The 27,385-nt window shown below is 37.6% G+C and overlaps 1 protein-coding gene across 2 annotated transcripts in view; it reads right to left on the reverse strand.

The window, feature by feature from the left end:
• The window catches only part of B3GLCT (beta 3-glucosyltransferase), a 67,695-nt gene extending 40,580 nt beyond the window's left edge, over positions 1–27,115 (reverse strand). For both annotated transcript variants that reach the window (XM_049822929.1, XM_049822928.1), the window contains exons 1-4: positions 26,851–27,115; positions 20,195–20,256; positions 17,432–17,471; positions 9,602–9,711 (exon numbers count right to left, since the gene is read on the reverse strand). In XM_049822929.1, coding sequence (XP_049678886.1) covers positions 9,602–9,711; positions 17,432–17,471; positions 20,195–20,256; positions 26,851–26,938 — 300 coding nt within the window. In that variant the 5' untranslated portion in view covers positions 26,939–27,115. The remainder of the gene's footprint in view (positions 1–9,601; positions 9,712–17,431; positions 17,472–20,194; positions 20,257–26,850) is intronic.
• Between the last annotated feature and the right edge of the window lie 270 nt (positions 27,116–27,385).

A 27,385-nucleotide genomic window follows, 5' to 3' on the forward strand; every position in this document is an offset into this window, starting at 1 on the left:
TTGAAAGGCCGCAATAAGGTTTAAAAAATCGATGTTGCTAATAAAGCATAATATCCAATAAACAGACATTTTGTAGTCTTTTGCTCCTCAGGAAGCCTAAAGTAATAAAGTATAATCTACTGTTTTCCATTAGACAGAATCTCTACTTCTGTTCTACTCTCAGGTGCCTGGTTATAATTTTTAAAAAGAACTGAGTTTTTGTAATGTATTATAGGCAGTTTCAAAGGGTTCAAGGAAAGGCCATAGCAGTACCCTGCTTTCATAAATCAAGAGCAAGATGCTGTGTGTAAGTCTGTCATCAAACGATCTTACATTAAAGAAAAGATGGAAGCATTTACCCAATCATATGAAGGTAATAACTGCAAGTTAACAAAGCGATTTGAAGTGTTCCTGACTATAACTTCAGATAAGAGGCAAAAAAAAAGGAAGAGTTTTAATGAAGAGGAAGTAATTTTATTCCTTTTTCCTACTGTACATTATATTGAAATCCTCAGAACACAACTTAGCTGCCAGAAAATATACTTGAATGCATAACCAAAGCACTGACTCCCGAGTGCTTGCACGCTAGATCCAGCAACTCATTGACTGGGAAAATAGCTACAGTAAGTATTTGTATCTGAAGCAACTTTTTAGGCAGTTACCTGGCATATTAATCCTTATACACTAACTTACTTCATCATCAAAAAGAAGGCTTCTACTGCAATGTACTTCTGTCTCAAAAACCTATAATTATCATTGATGTAAGTTTTCATATAGGAAAGATGCTGGTAGCTAGTCATTTTTTATTTTACTGGGTTGTTCTTCAGCAATAGTGGGAGTAAATTTCAGCACACATATTACAATGTTCCCAATTGCTAACCTAAAGTTCCCACAATTAGAAAATCAGTAAAAGGTCCAGTAAGGTTTTAGTGATCCAGAAATAATTCACCTGTGGTCAGCAGTTAATTTGGTTTGCATTACGTTGATGTGACACCAGGAGATTTTCCTCAACTACTGGTACAAACAAGTGTCCTGCAGCAAACTGAAAAACAGTCATACAAAGAATTTATAAATGTGCCTATGTTTTCCATTATCAGGAGCAGAAAATGTGTTGACATTAACACCATTGCCTCCAATCTTGTAGATAAAAACCTGAATAGATTGTAATTCAGATGACCAGGATGTGAGAAAAACTCAAGAAACTACTAAATTGGGGGGGGGGGGGGGGGGGGGGGAGGGGGAATTTTTTTTCAAAATATATGTTCATCAACAAATGAATAATGTGCCCCCCCAATCAGTCAAAAAACATAAAATATTTCTAATTTCATCTGGTTTAAGGTATATTGGGCTATGTGTTTCAAAGATCAAAATGAAGTCTGGAGTCTTCAGTTAGTGCTTGCTGACATAGTTGTCAAATCCTGACTTTTCAAACTGACCAATGTAAAAAAATAACTAATTTAATTCTTGCAATTACTGAGATGGGAACAGAGGTATTGACCCATTTCAAAGTGATTATCATAAATCTTAATACCTAGAAAAAAAGACTTACTAAATAAAGTTCAAACCTAATTGCAAGATTGAGACCTAGACCAAAAGCAGCTCTTACTGCTTCCTAACACTGCCTCATATAATCAGTTTAGCTTAGTCCATTTTTGTGCATTTTTTTCCTACTCACTGCACTATCTTGCATCATAGAGTGCACAAACTGTATTCCTTTGGGATGAAACTAAGCCAAAGGATGTGCTGCAACTGCTAATGCATCTCCAGTTCATAGAACCAAATCAGAACTAGGCCAAAGTAAAACCCTTGGAAATGTCATGTAACACGAGTGCTAGCTCCTCAGCAACAACTAACTGCATGGCTCTACATGTTTGCTCCTATTGCACCACACTACTTGGTAATGTAGAAACAGTCCAGAAAAGCAGTATGGCACATCTGCCGTACTTTCGGTTAACCAGGACTTAATAAAATAATAATAAAATAATTACATGGATTTTAAGTCAGTCTAATATTTAGTTTGAGCAGCAATCTGAATTTTGAAAACTAAGACACTGAACTTGCTAATTAAAAAGTGTAGCTTTGAAGGAAGAAACTTAATCAATATAAAAGTTCTCACCAATTCACTCTGCTTTTAATTTTCTTTCTCCTCCCTTAGAATTCCCTATCTTCCCCTTAGATATATCCTATCTTCCCTATTCTGTTCTTTTGAGAGTTAGTGATCACCAACATCTCAAAGTAAGTCTTATTTTGTAACAAGACAAAAAAAGATGTGGAAAAATCTGGAAAAATTTTGAGTGCTTATTATAATAAATGCTACCAGATTTACATATAATGAGACAGTAGCCTAGAATGACAACAATGTATTGCAGTAAAGTGCCATTTGTTTGCTTATCACTTGTGTGGATAAAAAGCAGTGAGAAATACTGTTTTCACAGCTCACAGTCTTCCAGAATTCTAAATAAAGGCAATCATACCGAAGACAGACGTGGTATACAGTACACAGCTATTATGCATGAAAGTAAATATTAATGGTGAACCGCAATAATTATATTGCCAACTGATCTGAATAAGATACTTCATTTAGAATGTGTTTAAGATAGGATTTTAGTATTGTGGCTGATAATATTAGTGTGTAAAGTGAGTTTTTACTTAAAAACATACCTTTCTCAATCAGAACTAATACATCTCTGTGAGGTGACAGGTCCTATTTTCTGCATAAAAAAAGCCAATGCAGTTACCACATATTTGACTGGGAAAAGCAGCTGTATAAAAACAGTGTATGATGTGTAAGGCAGGGCTGAGAGAAGCCCATTCATCACTACTAACACATTTAAAAGATATCATTAGTGCACAATTATCCAACTTCTACAGATTCCTTCAAATCTACTGAATATCTATTATGGGAAGATGATCATATTCACCTTCTAGCATTACAGTGTAGGTAACTTTTACAGTTTCCATAGTTAATGGGCTAGACATCAATTTTACTGATAATAAAGCCTAGTAATTGCCAAAAGAATTCTGGTAGTTTTGCAGAATGAGAAGCAAGGGCATATCAGAAAGTCAGATATCAAACAATTAAAACAAAAAAAACCAAGAGAAAAGCTGGAGGAAAGCAAAGGTAAAACAGAAGTCAGTCAAATCTGTAAAGTCCTGCAAGATGACCTCAAAGAAAAGAGATTCAAGACAACTCTGAAATACATTTTCAAAACTAAAAAGTAATTTTGTACACCTTTCCTGAAACACTTTCAAAAGGTTTTATTTTCAGAACTTGGAGGCACCTCTTCAACAGATCGGAGTTCAGAAGCATTTCAGAAGTTGAGCACCCAAATACTGAGGCCCTAAAATGAGCAGTTGCATTTTAAAATGCAAATCCTAGAAGAAATTAGGCATTATGAAGACAGACTATGGACTCAACAGGAAAGAAAATGACCAAGAACATGCTGATATCAGACAATGTAGGTAAGTAGAATAAGTAAAACATCAGAAAACAAACAAATTCAGATGTCAATATGGTTAAGGAAGGAGAAATACGAATGTCATACACTGACCACTTAAATGCACACACTTATTAGAGAGAAGGTTTTTATACTGCAAGCTCTACCCACATAACAGAAGTGAATTTTTATGGACAGATTTGGAAGATAAGTATAAATAAGAAAGTTTTGGATAATGTTATAAATAGAAGTCAGGCAAAACAAAAGCAAAGGGGAGAAAAGAAAGGTTGGATAAAATGAATGTCCAACTAAACTTTATAGAGGAATCTGAAAACGAGGGCAAGTCTGACATACTACATTAATCCATCAATTTTTTTCCTGTCTTTTAAACAAGAAATCTAAATTATGCAAGATACAAATATGCAAGTTTAGGAGAAAATTCAACTAGTATGGCAACATTTAGGTGTTCATTCTCTAAATGCAAAATACTGTTTAAAGTGGGGGGACAGGGGGAAGAAAAGGACAAAGAAATCTTGTTTCCAGAGTTTTCTATTCATGAACCAGAGATGATATAGGGCTTTTAGTAGTTACTGGTACTATAATCTGACTCAAGCACTACAGACAGGAAAAAAGCATCAACATAGCAACACATACTGGGTACTATGATACTCAAAACTTTTGGACAAGCATTTGTGTGGTTTCAGGAGGCCACCGATAATGGCTGGAACTTCTTCCTCCCTCTCACTGCAGTACAATGTTCCCTAATTATTCTAATTTTTTGAGGCTATGAGGGACCCCCTGCAGTGACTTCACTTCTTTGAGAAAGTAAGAGTGCAGATGCTCCAGGTACCCCATCAGCATCTCTACCCTCACCAGAGAAGCGCAGGACTTGTCCTCTCAGCAAGATACCTTCACACAGTCTATTGCCAGTCATGTGCCAGACTGATCATTTTGCTGTGGAAAGAGTCCTGCTGATCAGTCAAAGACTAGCTAGACCTGGGCCAAGTAGAATGGCATAAAAGATTAACATCACAGGTGACGTGACAGGATCTTCCCCAACAGCTCTGGTATAGACTGGCATCTGATCTTTGTTCTACAAAGAGGGAAAAAATGATGGAAAGCTAATGGCGAAGGTATGCCAAAGAACCTTGTTTTTCATAAATAAAGTCAACAAAAACTGTCCACTGGCTGGTAAGATAAACTCTTACATTTTAAGGAATAAGCATTTTAAGAACTAGGGAGATAAGCACATTTCATGAGGCTACAGGATTTATTTGACATGAATAAATCCTTACAGAAGAAAAGAAAGCTGTTGCTAGGGAAGGAACAGATTGCACACTAACATTTTACAAAACAAAAAGACACTAGATCTAGCAACACTGGGAAATAAAATAATTTAAAGTCATCCATAAAACATACCTGTCCTAATTTAAAAAATAGGGTTGATCTTGATATTGTGGAAAACCTTGCCATAAAGACAAACTGTTGTAGACATGGAGATGGAAGGGCAGAACAGAATGTAGCCCAACACTTCACTTAAATATAATCAGTTAAATCTTGTTAAAACTGCAAGATCCAAAAATGAATCATCTGATTAGTCTCAGCTGGAAAGCAGCTTCCATGGCATGGGAAGCCATTATAGGAAGGAGAGGAGGAAAAAGGGTTTTAAGACTAGAATCTAGAATTTGAGCAAGTAATCTGAAAGTGGAAGCAACAGATATATTATGGATTGCACTGCATTTATGGTATTAATTTTGAAAGGTCTCAAGCAAATTAAGTCTATGAATATTTTGTCTAAATATACAGATCAGTTTAAAAACAACTCAGTTGCAGTGAACGAGCAATCCTGCTACTAAATTTCATAACCACAACATTATTAACATGCATGTGAGCTTTACAGTAAGGGAAACTTCAGACCTCCTCCAGGAACCGTTAAGAAATTTTAGCTATAGAGCTTGTTGTAGGTGAGGAAGAGGAATGTATACCTGTTCATTTGTGGAATTCATCTAACAAGGAATAAAATGAGGAAAACGCTACTACAGGCCAAGAAAAACCTAGACACATTTTCAGAGTTGTTTCCATCATAGCCTGACAGTATTTAAAAATCTTTCAGGTGAGATACGGATGTCAGAATTCATCATGGGAATAGTATCAAACAATAACAGAGGAATACTTAAAGAGGCTTTTGGACAGCTAGCTTCATTCCAGCATCTGAAATCAATGTGGAAGTAGAGCTAGGAAGAACTTCAGAAAACATTAATTCACCCAGAAAAGGAATGCATGTCCCACTGGCATATTAAGAAAAAAAAGATACAGTCTACAAATCCCCTGAAAGTAGTCTTTCACAGATGGCCAAAACATGAGCAGGAACAATTTGGAGACAGATCATTTCGGATAGGAATATGGTGACGGCTTAACATACATACATTAGAATTCAAACAAACTAATTATACTTTTAGTTCCCTCTCCAACACTTTAACAAAGAAATCTTCCATATTATTGAAATAGTGCAATGCTGCCCTCAGAACAGCCTAGGCAATTAAAAATAACAGATTTTTAAAGCACATATGCCAAGCTCAACAACAATTGGCACTTCAGCAACAGATATTGTGGCCATGAATCTAATGACCTAATAAAATAAAGCTGAGATAGGCACCAAGAGGCTTTTCAAACTTATACATGCAGCAGCTAGTATGCTACATTACAGTCCATTTGTGTTGGAAGCAGAAAAATAGAACCTTCTGTAGGCATGATCCTGTAAAATAACAGAGAGACTGAACTTCTGAGGCACAGACCACTGGTATAGGCCAGGGGGGTTTCTGACCATTTTTATTCCTGCTTCACTTCAGGAAACAGGATTTTGCAAAATTGTTTTAAATAAGAACACAACTATAGGATGCTCCTAACATTTGTCACCATTTACATATTACCCAAACTGGAAATTGGGAGATTGACAAAGAAACAGTATTATTAAAATTTAATAATATGTTAACTAAAGCAAGTATTTACTCAAGCAACATAATATGGAGGTTTTCTATGTACAGTTCCATACTTTTGATTGCACTTGTTTTGTTTAAACTGATGTTAATAATCACTACAGTAACAGCCCTTAAACTCACAAATGAGCAATACTCCCCTTTATATGTGGGGACAGTTTAAATCTGTGAAACTTCATTTCTATGAGATGTTACAAAATACAAGATTTTGCGCCAAACAAAGTAAGCCTAATAGTAAAAATATTGCAAATTATAGTTACAACACTTCTATAAAACAGAGGTCATACTTCACATCATCTGTTATTCATATGGAAGTATGCGATACTCATTTCCATTTTCCAATACTCCATGGTATCAGTCTTAAAATCTTATTCTTACATTCTTGTTTGCTTTTTTTTTAACTCCATAATGAATAGTACTAATTTGCTATATTTCTTCTGGCTAATATACATAGGATACCATTTAATCTCTAGGCTTTTCAGGAAAAATATAAGGTTTTTGAACATAATGAATTGGCTGGGTGTGTTCAAGATAAGAACCCTCAAGGAAAACAAACGAACAAACAACAAACGGTATTTACTCTACCAGACCAGTTCTCCTAAAGAAATATAGACCTTTGTCTTCAAAACAGTGCCACAACCCCAGGCAATTAAATAGCATTAACTGCATCTAAAACAGTATTTCAGACAGTATCTATCATTTTTCAAAAACTGTATTTTACCTGTTTTCTAGTCTTAAATGTAATAGCCAAAAAAGTAACCCTGGTTTTCAATTTTTTAAGACGACAGAAAGGGAAGAGTCCCAGATATTATCATTTCACACTGTCACAGCTTCCTTATTCTTATCTGGTGTTTCTTAGGGAGGCCTAGTTTACAGAGCTTCTTAAATGCAGAAATCTCAGAAAATTAAGAAAATTGGTAAAAGTCTTATGGAATTTTTTGTCATTGGTATGTTCTAGCTGTTGTTTAATATACTTGAGAGTTTTGGTTAATTTTCAATATATCGCTATGGAATATACTTTTAAGCATGAACCCAATACTGACATCTCCTGGTGACCAGAATTACAGATTAGTTTCACAGGAAAAAAATGTTTTAAGTGCACAAAGACAATAAATAGACAAATTACTTGTAAAGACTAATGTAAAGTAAATATGAATGTCAGTGATTTAATCCATTTTAAAGCAATGCAGATATTCTAGTTACATTAAATAACACAAATCTAACAGCTGGCTTCCACTTCTCATTTTAAAACAGGAAAATAGTAACTAATGAATCCTTATAGACTAAACATCTATTGTTTGGTCCTGTGACAACAAGCAAGTAAACCTGGTGATTCAGTTGAATCAGTCCTTTGTTTCTATACAGCAGCTGTCCTTTAAAACACAAGAATTTAACTTCCTTTGCCTGAAAGTAGTAATTTCATATGTATTCCTTTTAATGAAAAATGTGAACTTCAAATGTTGATGTGCAGGATTTCAGAGATCTTCTGTCCCTTCTCCATACTTAGTATTATTGGGTCATGCCTCACAGTGGCCTACAGTGGAATTGCGAGTTGACAAAACCAAGACATACCAAGTACATGCTGGCTATCCTCATTTTTTTCCTGTACATTGATGGCTTTCCCCTTTTCCCAGATTTCAGGTATGAGATTTTTGGTGTGATGTATTTCCATCACTGCTTCTTTAAGATGCCACGAATGCTGTTTAACAGGTACCTCTTAATATTGGAAAAGCATCACCATTTCAGCATTCTTATAAAGGAATCTCCTTAATTAGGAAATAAAGTTTTTTAAAAGCCTGTTCAGTTTTCTCAAGGCAGAAGTACTCACAGGTACAACTCTTTGATTATGAACAAGATTTTACCTCTCTCCCATAAAACATGCCTATATTCCTCCCTCACTGAAACTATTTATACTTCCACTTACTGATCTTTTCATCATTCATCTTCTGCAAGATTACAGAACACAATTAAAATCCTTGTTTCTAATAACTGAAGCCATAACCCTCTCTGCACACATTGTATCTGAACACTCGTCTCAATCCCAAAGAGGACTCCAAAAGAGCAGAACACTGCAGGACAAAAGCAGTTCACATGACTGATTTCATTAAGGGATTAAAAATTGCATTTAGAATGGATTTAGTTACAACAGGTTTGATAAGCTTGGATAAATGAAGCCTAAAACATCCAGAAATCTGATTTAGGCACTCCAAGGCCAAGATACCTAAGACAATCTAAATCAGATTTCTTTTTCCTTTACAACAAAGAACCTCAAATTGAAAAACAGGTCCAATAACCTCGCAGCAAGCTATTACGTATCAGGGGATGTACGCCCCTAGCCTTTTCTTATTTTTATTAAGAAAAAGAAAATAAAGCATTGTTTATGTATACTTAACTTTCAATTAACTCTCTTAAAAACCTCTTCTCTCTAGGTCTAAACTTTACAAGTAAAATTTCACATTAGAGCGTTAAGCCAAAACCAGACTTGTACAACATGCAGCTCCCAGGCCAGCACGGCCAAGCAGCAGGCGGGAGGCAGAGCGCTCCATCTGCAGTGGGGTGGCAGAGGAACAGGAGCAGTCAGGGAAGGTACTGCACCAGGGAGGGAGCTAATACCGGCATGGGCAAGAGAGGTGTGGATGACTACTGCTGTAGGAAGTAGGGAATCCTGTGTTAGGATTTTAATGTCCACACGCATTGCTGTTCTACTGCCACAATGCTACGGTTGTGCAGTGAAAGTCTGACAAAATCTACGTTACAGCACCTTCATTGGCTCTAATGAAATAAAAGTAGTCACCTAAAATTACTCTAACTATTACTTAAATTATTATGTTTTTCACTTCATAAAGAAAGCATCTTACTTTTTTTTTTTTTGAAAACTACACTACAGTCATACTGGAAAACTGTATTCTTCATAGCCTTTCTTGTTATCACTTTTGCATTGAATGCCATCTAAACAAAAACAGCTGTTATACAAAAAGGTAGACAGTTCAAATTACAATTATTTAGTGATAAATCACAGCATACAATCAGTAAATATCCACCGAAACAGTTGTCTTATAAGCACACAGAAGACAATCAACAAAAGAAATAAAATGGATTTGAAAAAAAGGCACAATAGAAAACAGTATTTTTAGTAAAATGCAGTAAAAGCATACGTTACAAGGTGCAATCTATATTATCTAAACATACCTTTCCAAGATCTGCAGCCTGTTTTAAAATATCTCTTTTTAGATCTTCTGCTCTCTTGGAATGAAAAGAATTACTTTGACTCTGGATGATAAATACAATTTCTTTTAATTCTGTGAACCAGAAAATAAGAAGATTTAAAGACAAAAGAAGTTATTTTCACTTTTGCTCCAAACTAGTCAGAACCCGGCGGAGGGGGACAGGACCTATTACACAGCAAGCTATTTCTTTACTTATACAAGCATTTAATGAAAAGAGATATAATTTAACAAACAAAAAAATTCCAAAACAGTCCTTTTAAAGATTAACATATAAAAAGCATGACATGACTAGCAGTTCTGCAGCAACAAAGAAACTTATGCCCGCAGTTAACAGTAGCCCCATTCATGAAGTTGCTTTCTCTCCAATACACTAGCTCTCCTTATTACCAGAGCTAAAAAGTGTTAGTCAGAGACCAGCACCTCCCCTGACTAGGCAATTTATGAACATGAAATAAAAAAGATGCTTCCTCAATAAAGAGCTTAAAACCCTACCCAGAAACATCAGATGGAGAGACACGCACATGAGAACAATCAGGTAATACTCTTATCTAATAGGAAAGCATCAACACCTCACATGTGTCTTCAAAGTGTTTAAAGGCACCATATTTAAGAACATTCGATGGGAAAGGAGACTGTGAGAAATTTAAAAGAAAATAATGAAGAAGCTTTGCAAACATTTATGGATAGAAAATAGTGCTTATTAAAAAATACAAGTAGGTGATGAAGTAGATAGCCATATTTTCTTAATGATAGTAGACAGAATAACCCCTCAACACTTTGAAAGCTAGAAAACCAAGGATGTTTGATCCCATTCAGAAGCAGAACACAGCAGAGGACAACAGAGGATGAGAAGGTGAAGGGGAGAGGACAGATGCCCTTTCCAAAATTCTTAACAAGTTTGACCTATGCTGTATAACCCAACCCAAGACCATAACTAAGTAGCAATCAAGGTATAAGATGAGGAGCACCGCACGATATTGCGGTTTCTCTTTGTTTGGCCAGAAAAGGCTGAACTTTACAGATACTATGCAGAAAGTGTGCAGATGAGGAAACTCGGAATATAACAACTTAAGGGGTTCAAGTCAATGACGGACCAATTAATGCTTAAGGAACAAAAAAGTTGCCCAGTGTTCAACCAGATAAGTAAAGGACTTGTGGGGATTGGGGGGGATTGAGAACTGCATTTAAATTCTGTCACTCGAGGTGAGTCAGATCAAGCATAAGAGATAACAGATTCTAGTTAATTCAACGAGGAGACAGCACAGAAAATGCTGCTGAGTTAATGTTTACAGATGACATCACTCCAAGACCAGACAGTACCAAAAGGAAAGAAATTAAAGTCCCATGGGATCTGCACAGAATGTCCAAAAATGTAGAGAAGGAACAAAGTGCACACCAAAAAAATTATATAGGTAACAAAAAAGATGTAGGAGTCAAACTTCAGAAAAAAGACCACCATCATTAGCAACATTATGAAAGCTGACAGGGAAAATAGAGATATAAAACCTCTAGGAGAGCTTTCTAAGAAAACTTTCTGGTATTCCACTGAAACCAAACTTTCAGTGAGATACAGGAGATGTCAAATTAAAGACAGTCCAGGATGAAAGTTCAGTAGAGAACTAGAGAATCATGGCTGACCAAAAGCTGCCAGATTTTACTACAAGCAACGTCTGTGAAGACAAACATCCCAAGGATGGAGTACCTCAGAGGAAGCATGTGAAGCTTCTTGTCAGGCAGCAAAGTATTTCAACACTTTTAATCTGCAGTTTCACTGCAGTATAAATTCAAGTTTTACATCATGCAATATTTATTTTTAAAGTGTATGTTCTTGCACTGTAGATCAAGTCAACTTAAAAGATCCTAGTGTCACATCAAGATCTTGACCTATAGATTAAAAATGCTAACTTGGCAGAGTAGAATGAGTGAAGAACAGTGGAACAAAGATGGAGAATAAATTTCTGAAGAAGGCAAGAAGTAGTCTCCATAAAAAAGAGTAAAACTGAGCACATGAAGAAGGATCACATAAAAAACAGTGGCAACAAAAAGAGCATTAACCCCAAATATCTTCACTAAGATTATGAGATTACCATGTCCAAGAACTGAGGATCAATTACATTCCTTTGTTCCTCTTAACAGTTACTTGTTAATTTAGACCTATGACAGCTCAAAATCGGAGTTAAATGCTTCTACCTTACCCCTGATATTCTTTTCCCTCAATTCATTAGCTTATTCACCAAGACAAGCTCTGAAAATGTCAAATTGTGTGAGGTTTCTGGTGATAAAGATGCAGAGATGGCATAAGCACTGACAAAGATATCAGTTCTGATTTCACATTTTTCCCACGCAGCGTTCCTTCACGCTCTGACCCACCAAACAAACTGCTTAAAAAAAACATGCACAATAAAAACTTCTGAATAGCAGCTTTTTGCTATCTAGCAGGATATTTGCTAAATTTCCTGTGCAAAAATTAAAATTAGTGCAAAATTAAAATTACACTTCATTGATGCTAGTGAGAGTCAAAGGGCTAAATCTACATGCACAACACTGAAAATAACCCTAGAGATAAAAAGCAAAAACTATATCACTTTATATAATTACTGTTTTAGAATCAGCACATTTACAAATATGCAAGCATCTGAATTACACTCAGTTTCGTTTACAGTACATTTAACAACAGCTATGATATCCCACAACAGAACACTTTCCAGGAGTAATCTAAGACTTACTTTGGTGTTACTGCTTTAATCCAATGGAAACAGTTTCCTTTGCTATAGGCACTTTAAAATAGTTCATAAAAAGAAATATTCACTGTATTAAAATGTCAACAGAAAATAGGTATAATTTTAAATGTCTAAATTGTTTCTCAAGTTGAGAAATAGTCAACAGCAAGACAAAAATTTGAGTCTTTTGGAAGATTAATATCCAGAAGAGCTACTGATATGTGGATACTTTATTTCTCTTGTTGTCTTCTTTTCTCTTCTATTTCCCTAGGACATTTACATACCTGGAAAATACCTTCAACAATCTCAAATACTCATTGACTGGAAAGATACTGCAAGTTCACATTAAAAAAAAATTTAAAAATAAAAAAATTGGGAATCAGGAATGCTGAAACTTCCCGAGTCTTACCACAACCATTGCTCATTGCTGAAGAGAATGGAACCTTAATCAACTTTTAACAAGTCCTTAACAGTAACGTGGGTTTTAGCAAGTATACGATGGCCCTATGCAAAATACTCCTCCTTAGGAATTATCACTAAATCAGTTCAAAAGATGGCAATGGGGAAATATTGCTGTTTGGAAGATAATAATTTGCAGTATAACGACAAGCATGAATAAACTACCTGTATGATTTGTTTTTTCCAAAGTTTATTTACCACAAAAGGCTGTTTTAGTCAACTGAAAACTAATGAAAAAATTAAAACAAACATCTCAGGCAAGAATAAGGAGGAAAAAAGCTCCTAGAAGAACATATGATGATGATGATGCCTGCTAGCCAGAGGTTAAAGCATTCACCTAGGATGCAAGAAACCCAAATTCTCATCTGTGAGGCAGTTTGGGCCTGAATGTGGGTCTCTGGTGTTCCAAGTCAGTCTCTCAATTTCCAGGCTGCAAGTATATTCTGAGGTGGGTTTTCCCCATTCCCTTCTATTGTTCTAGAAATGGAGAAGAGTAAAAGTGAATCCTGAGGTTCCCAATTACCTAACTCTCCGGAAACAGTGGGAATCTAGAACCATGTCTCTGACTTGCTGAATGTTTAAACACATCATTAAAAAGGTAGAACAGGCATCAACAGAAAAGACAGAATTCCATGATGATTTATATACTTCCCTGGAGTATGTGTGACATAGTCCAAACCCCTTCTGCAAAAATTATGACTTTAAAACAACTAGGATGCAGTCTAACCACTGGCTTCTAATAGGTAAAAGAATGCCACTGACATCTTTGTGGCTCTGTTAATGGTGCTTAAATCTAGCTCCTCTTTTATTTGGGTTTTTCTTTCCTAAGAAATGATGGAAATAAAATTAATTTCTTTAAGGCTAAATGGAATATTTGTACAATGAAAACCCAGTGAGAAAGTAGAAAATGTATCATTATTTATTCAGACAAAACCTAAACTGCAGAAGCACTGGTGCTTTAACTCACAAACTGTAGATTCCACTGTGTAGGTCAGAAAACTCAGCTTCCAATTTGAGTTTAAAAAATTAGGCCACTTGCATATTCTGTAAGCCTTCCCCTACTTTTATGCCAACTCTAAAATTAACCTGAAACTCCAGATCAAGATCTTTTAGTTCTTATATTTTGAGCAGATTATTGCAGTTTAGTATAAAGCTTCCACAGTTAAAAGTAGAGACAAGTCTTTTCTCACACTAAGAACAATAATTTTTAAATGTGTTTGTATGAAGTTATTGGGATCTTTCTGGATTAAAGGCAGTGTATGCATATAGAGAGAGATAGACAGATATAGAGACACACAATCTCATCTGCGTGAGTGCTTATTTATTTATCATATACGACATCAACATTGTAATGACTGATTTGTTTATGGCCTGCAGCGTGAGAACTGAAAGCCATCTTAACTTCACTCTCTCAACAGTTTGAATATTTCTGATATTCCTATTTCCTGAATTTTACAAAAATACTTGCCTTAGTACTAAAAAAACCCTTTTAAAATAAAGTCAAAGCCACCACATTTTTAGTACACTTGTTTACTTCTTGAAATTAGACATAATAGTATCTGGTTGCTCTTCAAACTGCACACCTTCTCCTAGTTTTGTAATACATAATGTCGCTTACCACTTCAGAACACATAATGTGTCTTAACACTTACTTAACAAAAACAACAACAACAACAACAAAGAGTTCATCACCTACACATTTGCTGTTACTAATGAAAAAACTTACTTAAACCTTGCATGTCATTCTCACCTTTCCAACCAAACTTCCCATACTAATTCCTAGAGAGCCTAGATAAAATACAGAACTAGGCCAGACAGAATATTAAAAAGATATAACTGCAAAAAAATACTTTTGATCCTTTCAGAATATTGCAGGTATTTGCAGATCAGAGGAAGTGCAACATCACCATATTTTCAAGAATCAAATCAAAGAAAAAAAGCCTCAAGACTACTTCATTCTTCTTCTCTCATTTAACATACACATTAAAAAAAAAGAAAAAAGAAAAAAGCCAAACCAAACACCCTCTCATCACACAGCAAAAAGCTAGTAGATACTCCCATGGTGAAGGAATGACTCAACCTACCTTGGATCTCAGTCACCCTCTGGAAGTGCACTCTCTTTCCACAGATTGCAGAAGGAATCCAGAGACCTCACACTCTGAAGCTCAATGTTTCCTTGAGTTTCCAAGGAAGGCAAAATCATTGTACACTAGCCTGAAATAGCCAGTGCCTCACTTCAAGGAGAGATTTTCTTTTTTTATTCAAATATTCTAAAAGCTGAAAACACTGTTGGTCAGCAATATAGCCTACCACTTGGGGACAAATACACCCACCAATAGAGTACCTGTACATTCACCTGAAGGGCAAGACTTTGCCATGGCATGGCAATGACGACCCAACACTAGTAAGTCACATCACTTATCTTTTGGCTGAACTATAACATATCCATGCATGAAACACTTTGCACACCACTGAGTCCAGAAAGCTACATCATATTTTGGGTAGACAAAGCAACCACGGGAACATGAAGTTTTTTCTCTACTATACTTGTCTTCCCAGTGACTAGGATATCAGGTTGTTGATAGCTGTTTTCAAAGGCTTGACTAAGGACACTTAAAAAGATGTCTTAAAACTTTGAAAGGAAAACTACAGATGGTAACTTTGCTTCTGTGGTACAAAGGTACAGCTTATCTATAAAGGAGAAAGAACTTTCTTATATAACAGTTTGAAACAGAAAAATGAAGCATCACAGGAACTAAGAACCATCAAGAACTTCACTCTGTTTCAAGTCCTTCCTTGATTTTACCCACAGAAATGGGTTAAAAGAGGAAAAAAAAAAATTATTTCTTAAGGAGAGGCAGAATCCTGTTCAAAGAAAGACCGAGAACACAAGAAATGACATATTACATCAGACCAATGGTCCACCTAGTACAGTATATTGTCTTTAACAGTAGCAATAGGAAACACTATTTGGGGACACCACAAGACCTTCACTTTCTCCAGTACTCCTCATACTCTAACAGCATCTACCACTGTTATGTTGGAAAATGCCAGAAGATACATTACTGTCTATTTATCTTACCATATACTTATGGACTTGTCCGCTTTTGAAACTGCTGGTATGGTCTGCTTCTACAATCTCCTGCAGCAGCAAGACTCTAAGTTTTACTACCTGCTGCATAAAATACTTTTGTTTGTCTGCTTTAAAGAGATCTGCTGAAACAAACAATAGATGACAGATGGTACTTACGTCACTAATGTACCATTGTAACATTCCTAAATATAACTTTCCTAAGTAATGAGATTCTATTAAAACTTATGAAAACAGAGCACTGTCAAAAGCTAAAAAAAAAAAAAAAAAAAAAAAAAAAAAAAAAGCCTGTCAATGCCTCCCTGCGTGTTTTATGAAGTGAGACACAGCAGATCTGCTGGGGGTGATAAAAGCAGCAACCAGCACCTGGCTGTGCTATGCGATTGCACAGAAAGAGATGAAAGAACACAAAGAGGAAACGGACTTTGTTTGACACCAGATAAGGATGGGTGAACAGGGAAACAGAATAATAAAGCTTCTATAAACAGGCCCTGACCTTTCAATGGCAGAATGGGAGATAAATGGGACAAGGGACGTAATTATTTTCCACAAAAGTGGTTATCAGCATTAGGGACAGAGCTTGCAACTAAGTCCAAAAAAAGCCAACAAACAAAGAAAAAACATATCTTCTCAGCACTATTCAGAGTTCTGTTAGTAACTCCACGAAAAGCATGCTAAGTCTTCCCGGTGTTCGGCTTTGATGTCAGAATGAACTCACAACTACTCAGAAACTGCTACAACAGAGACATGTGTAAGCTGGCTCTTTTTAGGACAAGCAGACCCAAGTGCTCAGGGTTTAGAAGAGTGAGAAGTACCATAACAGTCCAAGCTGCTTTAAGAATTGAACTGCTATAGTATAGCAGAGGCAGCACTAGGTTACAGTGCAGAGGTTGCAAGTCCTCATCTCAGGTCTGTAAACTTTTTGCTGGAAGAACATCAGACTTGTTTTCGGAAAAGGCAGAAGCTGGCAGAATTTTTGTTTACATAATTTATCTCACATGTCCAGTAAAAAATTATTTTACCACTCAGTATCCTATTAGTTTGACATGTTTCTTAAATACTTGCTTCTAGATATTACAAAGTTATTGCAAATAATTTATAATAAACCTAGTTATTATAGGGTACCATACAATACCATGAGAGCCTAGCAGAATGGTAAAATTCAGTTTCATGTTAGATTTTTACAAGAACAGCTACTAAGTGTCATGAAATTTTATTTTAAAATATTGTGTACTACAAAAAGCAATGCATCAATTTCATAGTGCAAGTGCACATTTTCAGAAAAACACTTAACTACAAGAATTGCAAATAAAAACAAATATCGAGAAGCTTCTGTTTGATGAGACTACATGAGCAAAGCAAAAAAACCCAAAGTATTTGGGAATTGGCAATTAACTAACAATGCTGTTAAGCATTTAGGCACTGTTCCTACAGTCACTTTTCAAAGCATAACCATATTTTATTTATACTAAAAAGGCAGCTACAAGTGAAAACAAACAAATACAGACTATACAGTACTCACCTCTGCTTATTTTACTAATTGTTCCACTTTTTTGAGACTTCTAGAAGAAAGGAAAAAAAAGCAAAATAAGGATACACACAAAACCTCAAATATTTGTATAGACACACACACGGAGTCAAAGCATTCATCAGGTTGTAAATGCATAAATAATGGTTTAAACTCAACAACCAATAAAAAAAAATAAAGTAAAAAGTTTTTCATCATCAAGCATTGAAACAGATACCCTACATGTCTGTATACTATTACTTAGACAATACAGTAAAAGAAAAAAAAAGAGAGAGAGAGAATGCTTTTCCATGACTCAATTTATACCAGAGGTCTTTAAGTTAATACTAACAATGTCTTTTTTTATTATTTTTTTTTTTATTTAATATGTATCTCCTGAGCACAAAGTTTGGAATATGGAACTCTATAATACAAAAACACCTATTCAGCATGTTAAGAAAAGCCCAACACATCCTTATTCATTTGATCCACTATCAAGCATCTATTGACTCAAAAGCAATTTATATCAAGACAAATAAATATGAAAAGGCTGCTGTACATAACATGACTTCACTGGCATTTACTCAGGTATCACATACATTTGTGATGGAATTTTAACGGAGTGCTGCAGAACAGACAACAGTGACATTGCATTTAAATCATTAACCAGGAAACACACATAAAAATATCTTAGGAGCAAATTTAATTGCTTCTAAATAACAGAGGTTGAGTGGAAAGGTGTTGTTTAAGAACTGTTGATTAGTAGAGAGATAGGACTGGAGAAACAGCTCTGCACTTCCTACAAAAATTGTAGGAAGGAAAATGGAGCCTTCATTTATGGCACAATTTCTCCCTGGTAACAGCACCTCAAGTGCTTTGGTTTCTCCACGTGAAAAATCAAGATCATATTTACTAACTGCATAAGGATGTTGTAGGATTTATCTTTGTTCAAGTGTTTTAAGACCTTCAAGTAGAAACGCCATACAAGGCACTCCTCAGTAATAAGCTTGTATATAGTTTTCCTAGCCTTGTGAATTAATTCCTAAACACATTTTTTTTCCTCCCCCCTTTTTAAAAAAAAATACCATATCCATCTAATCCTTTTAGTCCTACGTGCATCAGATGATCGCTCCCTCTGCCCAGGTCTGACTTTTACACTGAAATGCATAAGCTCCAACTTCCTTGGTAGCCATCTGTAAAACCTTCTCAAGAATGACTGCGTTGCATCCATGCTTATGACCCTTTTTTGGTGACTGGGTCAATAAAGTTTAAAAAAATTCTTGTAAGACTAAGTTATTTTGCTGAATATACACAGTACTGCCACCATCTTACAGCGTAATATACATCACATTTTAAGTTAACCTATATCATAAACAACATGGGAAGTTTAATTTTCTAAGCAAAGAAAAAAGTATGTTTTGTGGTACACTGTGATGAACAAGCCATATTCTACAATTGCCTTGATTAAAACAGAAAACAAACCAATTGTTGCCTGTTACGTTCCTGTTAATGTTAAAAAAAAAAAAAAAAAGGAAAAAAAAAAGATTTTGGCTTGAAGAGTTCAAGGATGCACCTCTGACTTCATCTGAGGGAAGGTTTTGAACCTCTAAAATAGTAGGAAAGCCTTCATAAATTATATCCCAGGTAAGAATGATAACATTAAACAGCTGGATTGAAACAGTAATGGAATTTGACAAACAGCAACTTACATTACCTAGTCTCCCAGAGACACTGCAGCAGATCAGCAGTTTGCAATAGGGATCTTTTTCATTTATGAAAAATACTGTAGGTATAGCAGTCATCATCAAAACCAAAAAACTATTTAGAAACACTTATCTTTGACCATACTTCTATTGCATTTGATGCGAGATTACTAGATCTAAATGGCAGTTCTACATTCTAACTCTTGATTCATTCCAGTACTTTTTTTTTTCATTTTCCTTCCTTAAATCTCTTTTATATGTACACAGATATCTGTTACAAATATTTACATATCAAAAAATCGGTAGACAGAAGTCTGTTAAAGGACATACATGCATACACACCTAACACCTGTTTAACAGTAGGGCTAGCTTTGACCATTAGTTCTTCTAATCTGTTAATTTTAAATGTCATACGCAAGCTTTACTTAAGCCATGACTTGGGTAGCAATAGGTAATAATGCTAATTTAGTGGAGAGGCAGCCACTTCCCTCTCAATATATTATATATTTAACAAAACCAAGAAGAAAGCAAACCCTGTCTCTGAACTAATAAAGGCTATATACTCAAAACGTATTCTTAACAGCAATAACACTATCAACTTGTAGAAGCTATGCAAAATTGCCAAGTTTTTTTTTACTGTAATTTTCTGATGCACTCTTCAGCTAATGCTGGAAAAAAGTAAAAAAGTTGTTTCCTAAATTATAATTTTGTTCCAAAACAAAACCCCCAAAATCTAATTCTCTTAATACAAATGTCAACATAAGTCAGAAAAACCAGCATAAGAAAGAAATCAAAAGTGCCAAGTATAACTTTATTCTCATAATTCTAATAATCCATAGGATAAAATTAAGAACCTAGTAACACCAGAAGAGTAAAGCTACATGTAACTTGTGTCCCATTAAAGGTCTCTCATATGCCACACAGAACAGAAAGACATTATATGACATTTAGTACCACTGAAGTCAGTGATCAAACTAATCAATGCCACAGATGTTAGGCTTTCTGCTCTGGTCTCTTCTAGATGATTTTATAATGTCTGTAAAATGTTCCTGCTCTGGCAATTAAAATTTATTACCTGCAGCACTGGTAGTTCAGTCTCATCTTCTGCACCTTCAGGAACTACACTTACAGCAAAAGCTGAAAGAAAAAACAGACTTTTTTTCATATTATAGGAGCTCATTTTCACACTTGACAAAGTTCTGCAGCAAAAGAAAAAAATATTTAGGTAGATTTTTACATTAAATGATACTATATTGGTAATAATCTTTATGAACATGAGACAGTCCGTTCTTAGAGAATTTAAACATTTGCTGCCTGACAATTCTATTCCCGTACATCACTGAAAAGATCACTCTTTGATGTGAAGCCAATTTATCTTGGCTTCAAGGCAAATAAATCCCATTGGGGAAAAAAAAAAAAAAAAAAAAAAAATCAAATCTGTTCAGTCCAGTAGTTCACTTGACAACAATATAAAGTGCTATGACATGGGAGATCTGCATTCCACTCTATCTTTAGGTTCAAAGTTTGGATTACCAAAGCTTCACTTGGAACCACAGGAACAAACAGCAGCTGATGGAAATTTCTATCAAACTTGAAGATTGCTGTCATACGCTTTGAATGCTGTCTTTGAACAACAGTCAAAATTGTTAATATGTAGGAGACCCAAATAAACACTTACAAAAAGAACAGAGACCCGTAATTGCTAATTTGCACAGACCTAGCATTATCTTAAACCTTTTATACTGACACCATCCTATGCATACACTTCTGGTTTGTATTAGAAAAATAATCATAAAAAAGGCTTCTTTGGTTTGGTTTTGAATGATTTTTTTTTTCCCTTGTTGATGTAGTCATCTACTCAATCTGTCTCAGCTTGCTTGTTTGTAAAAGTAGTTCCATTTAACATAAGAAAGCTTTGCTAAGATTCTTCATAAGGAGTCTTTTTCTTAAAGGTACTAAAGAGATGCAAATGAAAGCAAATTGCTATAATTTGGAAGAAACTCAAGATACTACTCATCATGGTCAAATAGATGTTTTTTCTTAAAAACTGGGGCAGAAAAAAAGTATCAGCAGATTCAAGTGGAGTGTCTCACTTCAAGTTTAAATTATTTATTCCTTGAAATTGATTTCAAAGTGAATTGCTAGCAAACATCAATTCCTTTGACACGCTAGAAATTGGTAATGTAGGAAAGCAAGAAGACAAGATTGTCCAAAGCCTGCGGTGCTCCATCTCTCACTACTGATACCCCTATGCTCTTTCAGCTGGAAACCAAATTTCATCAAGTGTCTAAGAGTTGAGTTTCACAATGACATCGCAGGTCCTGACTAACTTGAATCTCAACTCACACCACTAGATGCAGACCACCCCCAATCATTCTAACGCAGTAGACTCATGTTGACCATAGCCACATTTCAATAAGACATTTAGCCAGGAAGAAGAAAACAGAGCACAAGTAGGAGTGTCCCCCCCCAATGCTGTCCTCAAGTAAATGTTTTGCACTTCTAGTTCAAAAGTGCACAGAGAATACCTCAATCTGCCTATTATACCCCTTGCTGACAGCATGTTCTGATCATTTTCCTCCTTCTCTTCCAACATAACAGTACTTACAGCTCCAGATAAGGAATATCTTCCCCTACACAAACCAGATCCACCTCTTCTACTTGACACGATCCTAATTACAAGATCAACACAAACCACCCTTATTCTGGGAAACGTATTAATTACATAGTATTAACCTGAAGAAGCATCACCTCATAAATTTGGTTTATTCACAAAACTGAATGCAAGCAGAATTTTCAGGACTTTCAGTTTTTAACACGCAGTTGAGGAACAGCACACGAGACCCGAGACAACTGTGATTGACAAGAGATGCTGCCTCTCTCTCCATAACATTCAATAACCCATGCCACACTGCTTCTAAAAAGAATTGCTGCTAATACACATGTAGAAGCCCTTTTTCTTGCCTTTCACAAGTTGAATCCCTTGCCAGATTCGACTCCAGGTAGACTGTGGCTTTCCTAACGGCATACCTGCACTCTCAGGCGGTGTCTCCATATTACTCTTGGGGTGACCTGACCCTGTGTCTGTCTCTTGTGTGCTTCCTTTTTATGTCTGAGTTTTGTCAGCAGCTCCTCATTCATGCATGTGGACCTCCTGACATCTTTGCTTGCTTCCTGCATGTGGGGAAGGACCATTTATGAGCTGGTAGGAGGTGAACCTTGAAAATCAACCAGCTCTCCTGCACCATCTCCCGTATCAATCTTTCTGTATGGTTGAGGACAGCAGTAGACTGAATATGCCTAGCTAAAAATGACTTTTGTTGCAGCTGCCCTGACATACAGTGCAACTTTGACACTCACACACATCATTTATTAAACAAACCAGTATCTGTGATGAATGCTAAAGTCTTTCTCTGTACCATTATTCTTATTCCCAGCGATTTCAGTCATGCAGCCTCCCCTTCTTTTCCAACAAATAAACATATTAAAATGACTTGGTATCTTTTACATTAAATATTCCAGGAAGACTTTTCCCAGCTAATACATTTTAATGATAAGACAAGAACTGTTCAGATTATTTTTGAACTACTGAAGAACCATTCACTGAACAGACTAGCAGACCCCTGAAGACACCACAAAAAAGCCTCAAAAGTCTTCACCCAATAATAATAAAGCTTTTCACTCCAGCAGACTGTATGAATTAATTTTAGCAACAAATATGCCATGGCCCCCGTACTACCTTATTAGCAAATCTGTTACACGCACATAATTTGATACAAGTAAAGCAGTCTTCAGAAGTAAACTGGGATGCATTTGTGGGGTAAGTTCAAGTCTTAACTAACACATGGCCAAGACTGTTCTGGCTAAGCAACCTGATCTCTCAGCCTGGAAATAAATATCCTCTTCCAAGCATTTACTGAGGAAAGGGTGGCATGAGAAGAACGTGGTACGTCTAGCTGACATATGACTTATCAACAAAGGGGCCACAGGGTAGGTGGGAACTACAGTGCCTGGGTGCAAGTGGACATCCCTAGGATTAATTCATCCACCCACAATTCACTCCCAAGAGATTTCTGAAAAAGGTGTGCCCAGGACTGGACCACAGATAGAAAAATTCGAACGAAACGTACAGCTCATGACCAGATCAGTTGTAGAAACTGTAAACTCCCTGTGGCAATGGCATCTTTTTGTTGTGTGTAAAGTACACATGCACAAAGGAGGATGACCTGTATCTGGGAGCCATCAAATGCTACTATAAAAAAACTAACTTTTCATGTCCAAACATCATTACTAATTCAGACAACTGCAACAGATTTCTTTCAGTCTAGAACTCCCCAAGACACACATGAATCTCTGGAGCTAGAGGTACCTTTGCTAAACCCAGAATTTCCTCCAGCCCCTTTGAGTTTCTTGATGCAACACAAGCATACTTCAGGTGGACCACTGACTTACCATAGAGCACAGAGAAAATATACTGCAAGAAGGAACTGTTTAGCTGGTAAAAGTTCAAACTGTGGAGGCACCACTGTAACCAAAAAGACTAGGGTGATTAACTGTATGATCTCCCACAAACATAGCTATCTAAAGCAGAAAAAACCAGCAAGGCACTGTCTTAAATGTAACTCATAATTTTGTATTTGTCACTTCATTACTTAATGCGTTATGTACTTTGAAGTAGCTATTCACATCACTTGGCACAAGCAGACAGAAGCTGAATGTGTCAATTGCCAGTCCTCTCCTCCTTTTCCTAATTGCTCAAGAACTGAGGATAGGTAAGAAAAGGAAAGAAATTTTAGAGAGACTTTAAAGCTCTTTATTTACATCACTCATCTTTATTTCTTTTGAAGACAGGACTAAAATCCACTGAAAAAGCTAGACAACATTTTTGGATCCATTCAAAACCTGGAAATTTAATCAGAGAATGTAATATAAGCAGCTTCAATTCCTTTCAATTATTTTTCTCAAGTGTTCCATTATTTCCATTAAAATTTTGGTGAGTAAATAGACTTGCTTATAACACTAGAAACTAAAACTCAAGCCATCTACTTTCATTGTTCAGCAGCCGAGCTGCAGGAATACGTGCCAACAAACTATTAGGAAACTGGATGCAAGTACTGTAGTACTAAAATACAAGATACTATATAAATATATATAATGCCACATTAAAAATGTAGAAGTAACTCCTTCTTCAGTACTACCTTTTTGAGTGTAAACAACTTCCAAACACAATTATACGTCCTCTAAGTGCAAAGGATGTTAAAAACTGACGAGTTAACTCTTTTGCTTCCCCAGACAAAATCCTTTTGAGGCAGAAAGGCAATACTTCTGTTATCTTCCTCTTTTACAGTCTGATTCAAGGCTGACTGACCCCAGAGTCATTCCAATCACCTCACTGGGCTGTGGGTCAGTTTCAATGAGCTACAAAAAAGTTATGATTCTATGACTTATGTATGGCAAAACCATGACTAATAATAACCACTTCAAGTAATGAAAGCCATTGATTACATTGTACACGGCAAACAAAATACTTAGAGCAGAATTTCTTTATACTTCCAATTATAATTTAATGAAAGGCCTAATTTTGTTTTGGTTGGGGGTTGGTTGGGTTTCCTCCCCCTCCCAAGTTTTCAGAGAACATAATATTCTATGGATTGACACAATTCCAGAGAAAATCTGCACTGATGCTGTCAGTCAAAGAGACAGGATGGAAGATCATGGAAGATAATGAGACAGCCTGGGAGCACTAGCAAGCAAAATAAATTAGTTTCATGTATTTATATGCAAGCTTTTACAGTATTTCTTCATTGTTGCTACCTTAGCAGCATCAAAGACCCCGGTCTAGCCAGGTAAGAATGAAGACTTACAGATTTATCAATCCAAAACAGGGAGAGAGCAAGAGGGAGGAGGAAGAGGAGGGGATGATGCAAGCAAATTTCCAGCATCTGAAGCTTTTCATAAAATAAAAGCAACTCATTTTATTTCTTTACTAAATTTCTTTAAGCTAATGGCACATATGGGAAGAAGGCAGCTGAAATCACCACTGTGAACCACCGAAATGTCTAAACGAGCGCTGTGCACACCAGTACCTTTATAAAAAGCGAGCAAAGAAAAAACAGTAGAGGAAAAAGCATCATCATTATCCCTTCTGATTTTCTAGAAGTTAGACCAAACAAAATTATCCGAATATGTTTTCCCATTCTGCAAGCTGCCACCTGAAAGCTGGAATTTATGAAATGACTTAACTACCAACAGACAAGCTGTTTTCTTCTGTAAAATGCAATCCAAATTATTTCTGTTTTCCAAGAGAAAGCTGATTGTTTTACAAACTTACTATCCTGGTCATCTCAAAAGCATGGGGTATTTATGAAAGAAAGGACTTTAATATAAAACGATATTTTAAAAACCACAAGAAAGCCATGATACTGCAATAAGCTTCAGGTGAAAAAATTCTATACAAGCTTAATCGAGAGCTACTAAACAAGAGGTAATTGCACAAGCAAGAACCCAAGTTCTTCCATTTCTGCCTTCTACCTGTATGTACAATAAATATACATACACACATGAGGAAAACTGAAGCTGCTATTCTCGGACTGTGATTACAATCTGTTTGAGGTTACAAGTGCTATAGTACCTTGCTGAAGCACTGGAGCAAAACTACTCATCCCAGAAAGAATGAAATACGTATTCAGGAAGAGCGGTAGAGTGTTAGGACTGCTCCAAAAACCAAGCTGTGTAGGTGAAATAAAAAGTGTTTTACAAGAGAAAAATCAAAATATCACAGTTTTACTTCACTAAAAACAGGATTTATTTGTACCAGGTTTCCCCTGCCAGATTTTGATCCACAAGCCACAGCAGCGGGAGAGAATCAAATCCAAAGGCTTGGAACAAACCGACAAGCCTATGCTGACAGAGATGGAAACATTCAGGAGCAGAAATAAGGAGAAACAGAGCAGATGTAAACATTTATTTCTGCCTCTTACACACACTGCAACAGCCCCTAACTCCAAGAGCCTGCAGCGATCCAACTGCTGGCACGTTACTAACCCTTCTCTTTTAATCATCTCGCACCTGCCTAGACGCATTAGAAGCGTCTCTAAAATACAGCAGTGAGATTTTTTTATCTTTCCTCTACGCTGACATTTAACCGGGCGGTATTACCTCTCCACCTCCCCCCCCCAGCAACACCCCGTCAGTAAGGCGCTATTTCAAACACGAGCACGAGTGGCTTCGCGGTGGGTTTTAGCTAGCTGTTTAATGAAGACTGCCTTGACCCGAGCGGCTGGCCCCACCAGGACCAAGTTTACCTCAGCGGGGGCTTTCCCCTGCACCGCACCGCCCCGGGGGAGAGGGCCGTCCCCACACACCGCCGTTCGCGGGGGCCGGAGGGCGGGAAACGGTCCCGGCGCCGGCCGCTACCGGCACCTCAGAGCCGGGGCCGCTGAGGGGAGCCCGCGCTGCCCCGTCCGCGCTCCAGCCCAACCCTCCAACAAACTTCGGGGGAAGGGGAACCTCCCGCCTCCCCGCCCGCTGCCCCTCACGGGGCGGGACAGAGGGGTGAGGAAGCGGCGGCGGCTCCGGTACACCCCCCCCACCCCCCCCCCGGCGCCCCAAAGCTCTACAGCTCTGTCCCGTGCCCTCCTCCCCCTCACCACCTCCGCGGAGGGGCCGAGCGTCCCGGCTCTCCTCCCTTCACCGCGCCATGGCGTCCCGGCCCGGCCCCCGGCCACTCACCCCGGGTGCGAAGCGGCGGGAGAAGGAAGAAGAGATGGGCGCACGCAGCGAAAAGGAGCCAGCGGTTGCAGCCGGGCTCCCGAGACATCTTGGCAAGGGCCGCCGAGCCGCACGCTGCGGGGTGATGGTGGTGGGGAGGGGGGGGAAGGAGGACGAGGAGAGGGGCACGGCGCTCCCGGCTGCCCGCCTCTGCCGCAGGAGCGCGGGCGAGCGGCCTCCGGCTGGTGGCGGTGCCGCCGCCAGCCCGCCCTCCTTCCCTTCCTTCCCTTCCCGTCCCTTCCCTCCGCCCCGCCAGGGCCCGGCAGGACCGGCCGCCAGCGCCGGGAGGAAGGGGAAGGCGGAGCGGCCACCGCGGCGCCCTCTGGCGGGCGGCAGCGGGGCAGGCGCCTCCCCGCCGGCTCCGGCCTCCCGCCGCGCCCCGCAGCCCGCGGCAGCCGGCCGCTCTGCGGGCCCCCGGCCCTCCCGGGGGCAGCCGGAGCTCCCACAGCCCTGTTCGTGGTTTTGGACTAAATAGCCAACCCAAAGTAATCCTCGT

This window comes from Accipiter gentilis, chromosome 19, assembly GCF_929443795.1.
Source record: "Accipiter gentilis chromosome 19, bAccGen1.1, whole genome shotgun sequence".
Lineage (NCBI taxonomy): Eukaryota > Metazoa > Chordata > Aves > Accipitriformes > Accipitridae > Astur > Astur gentilis.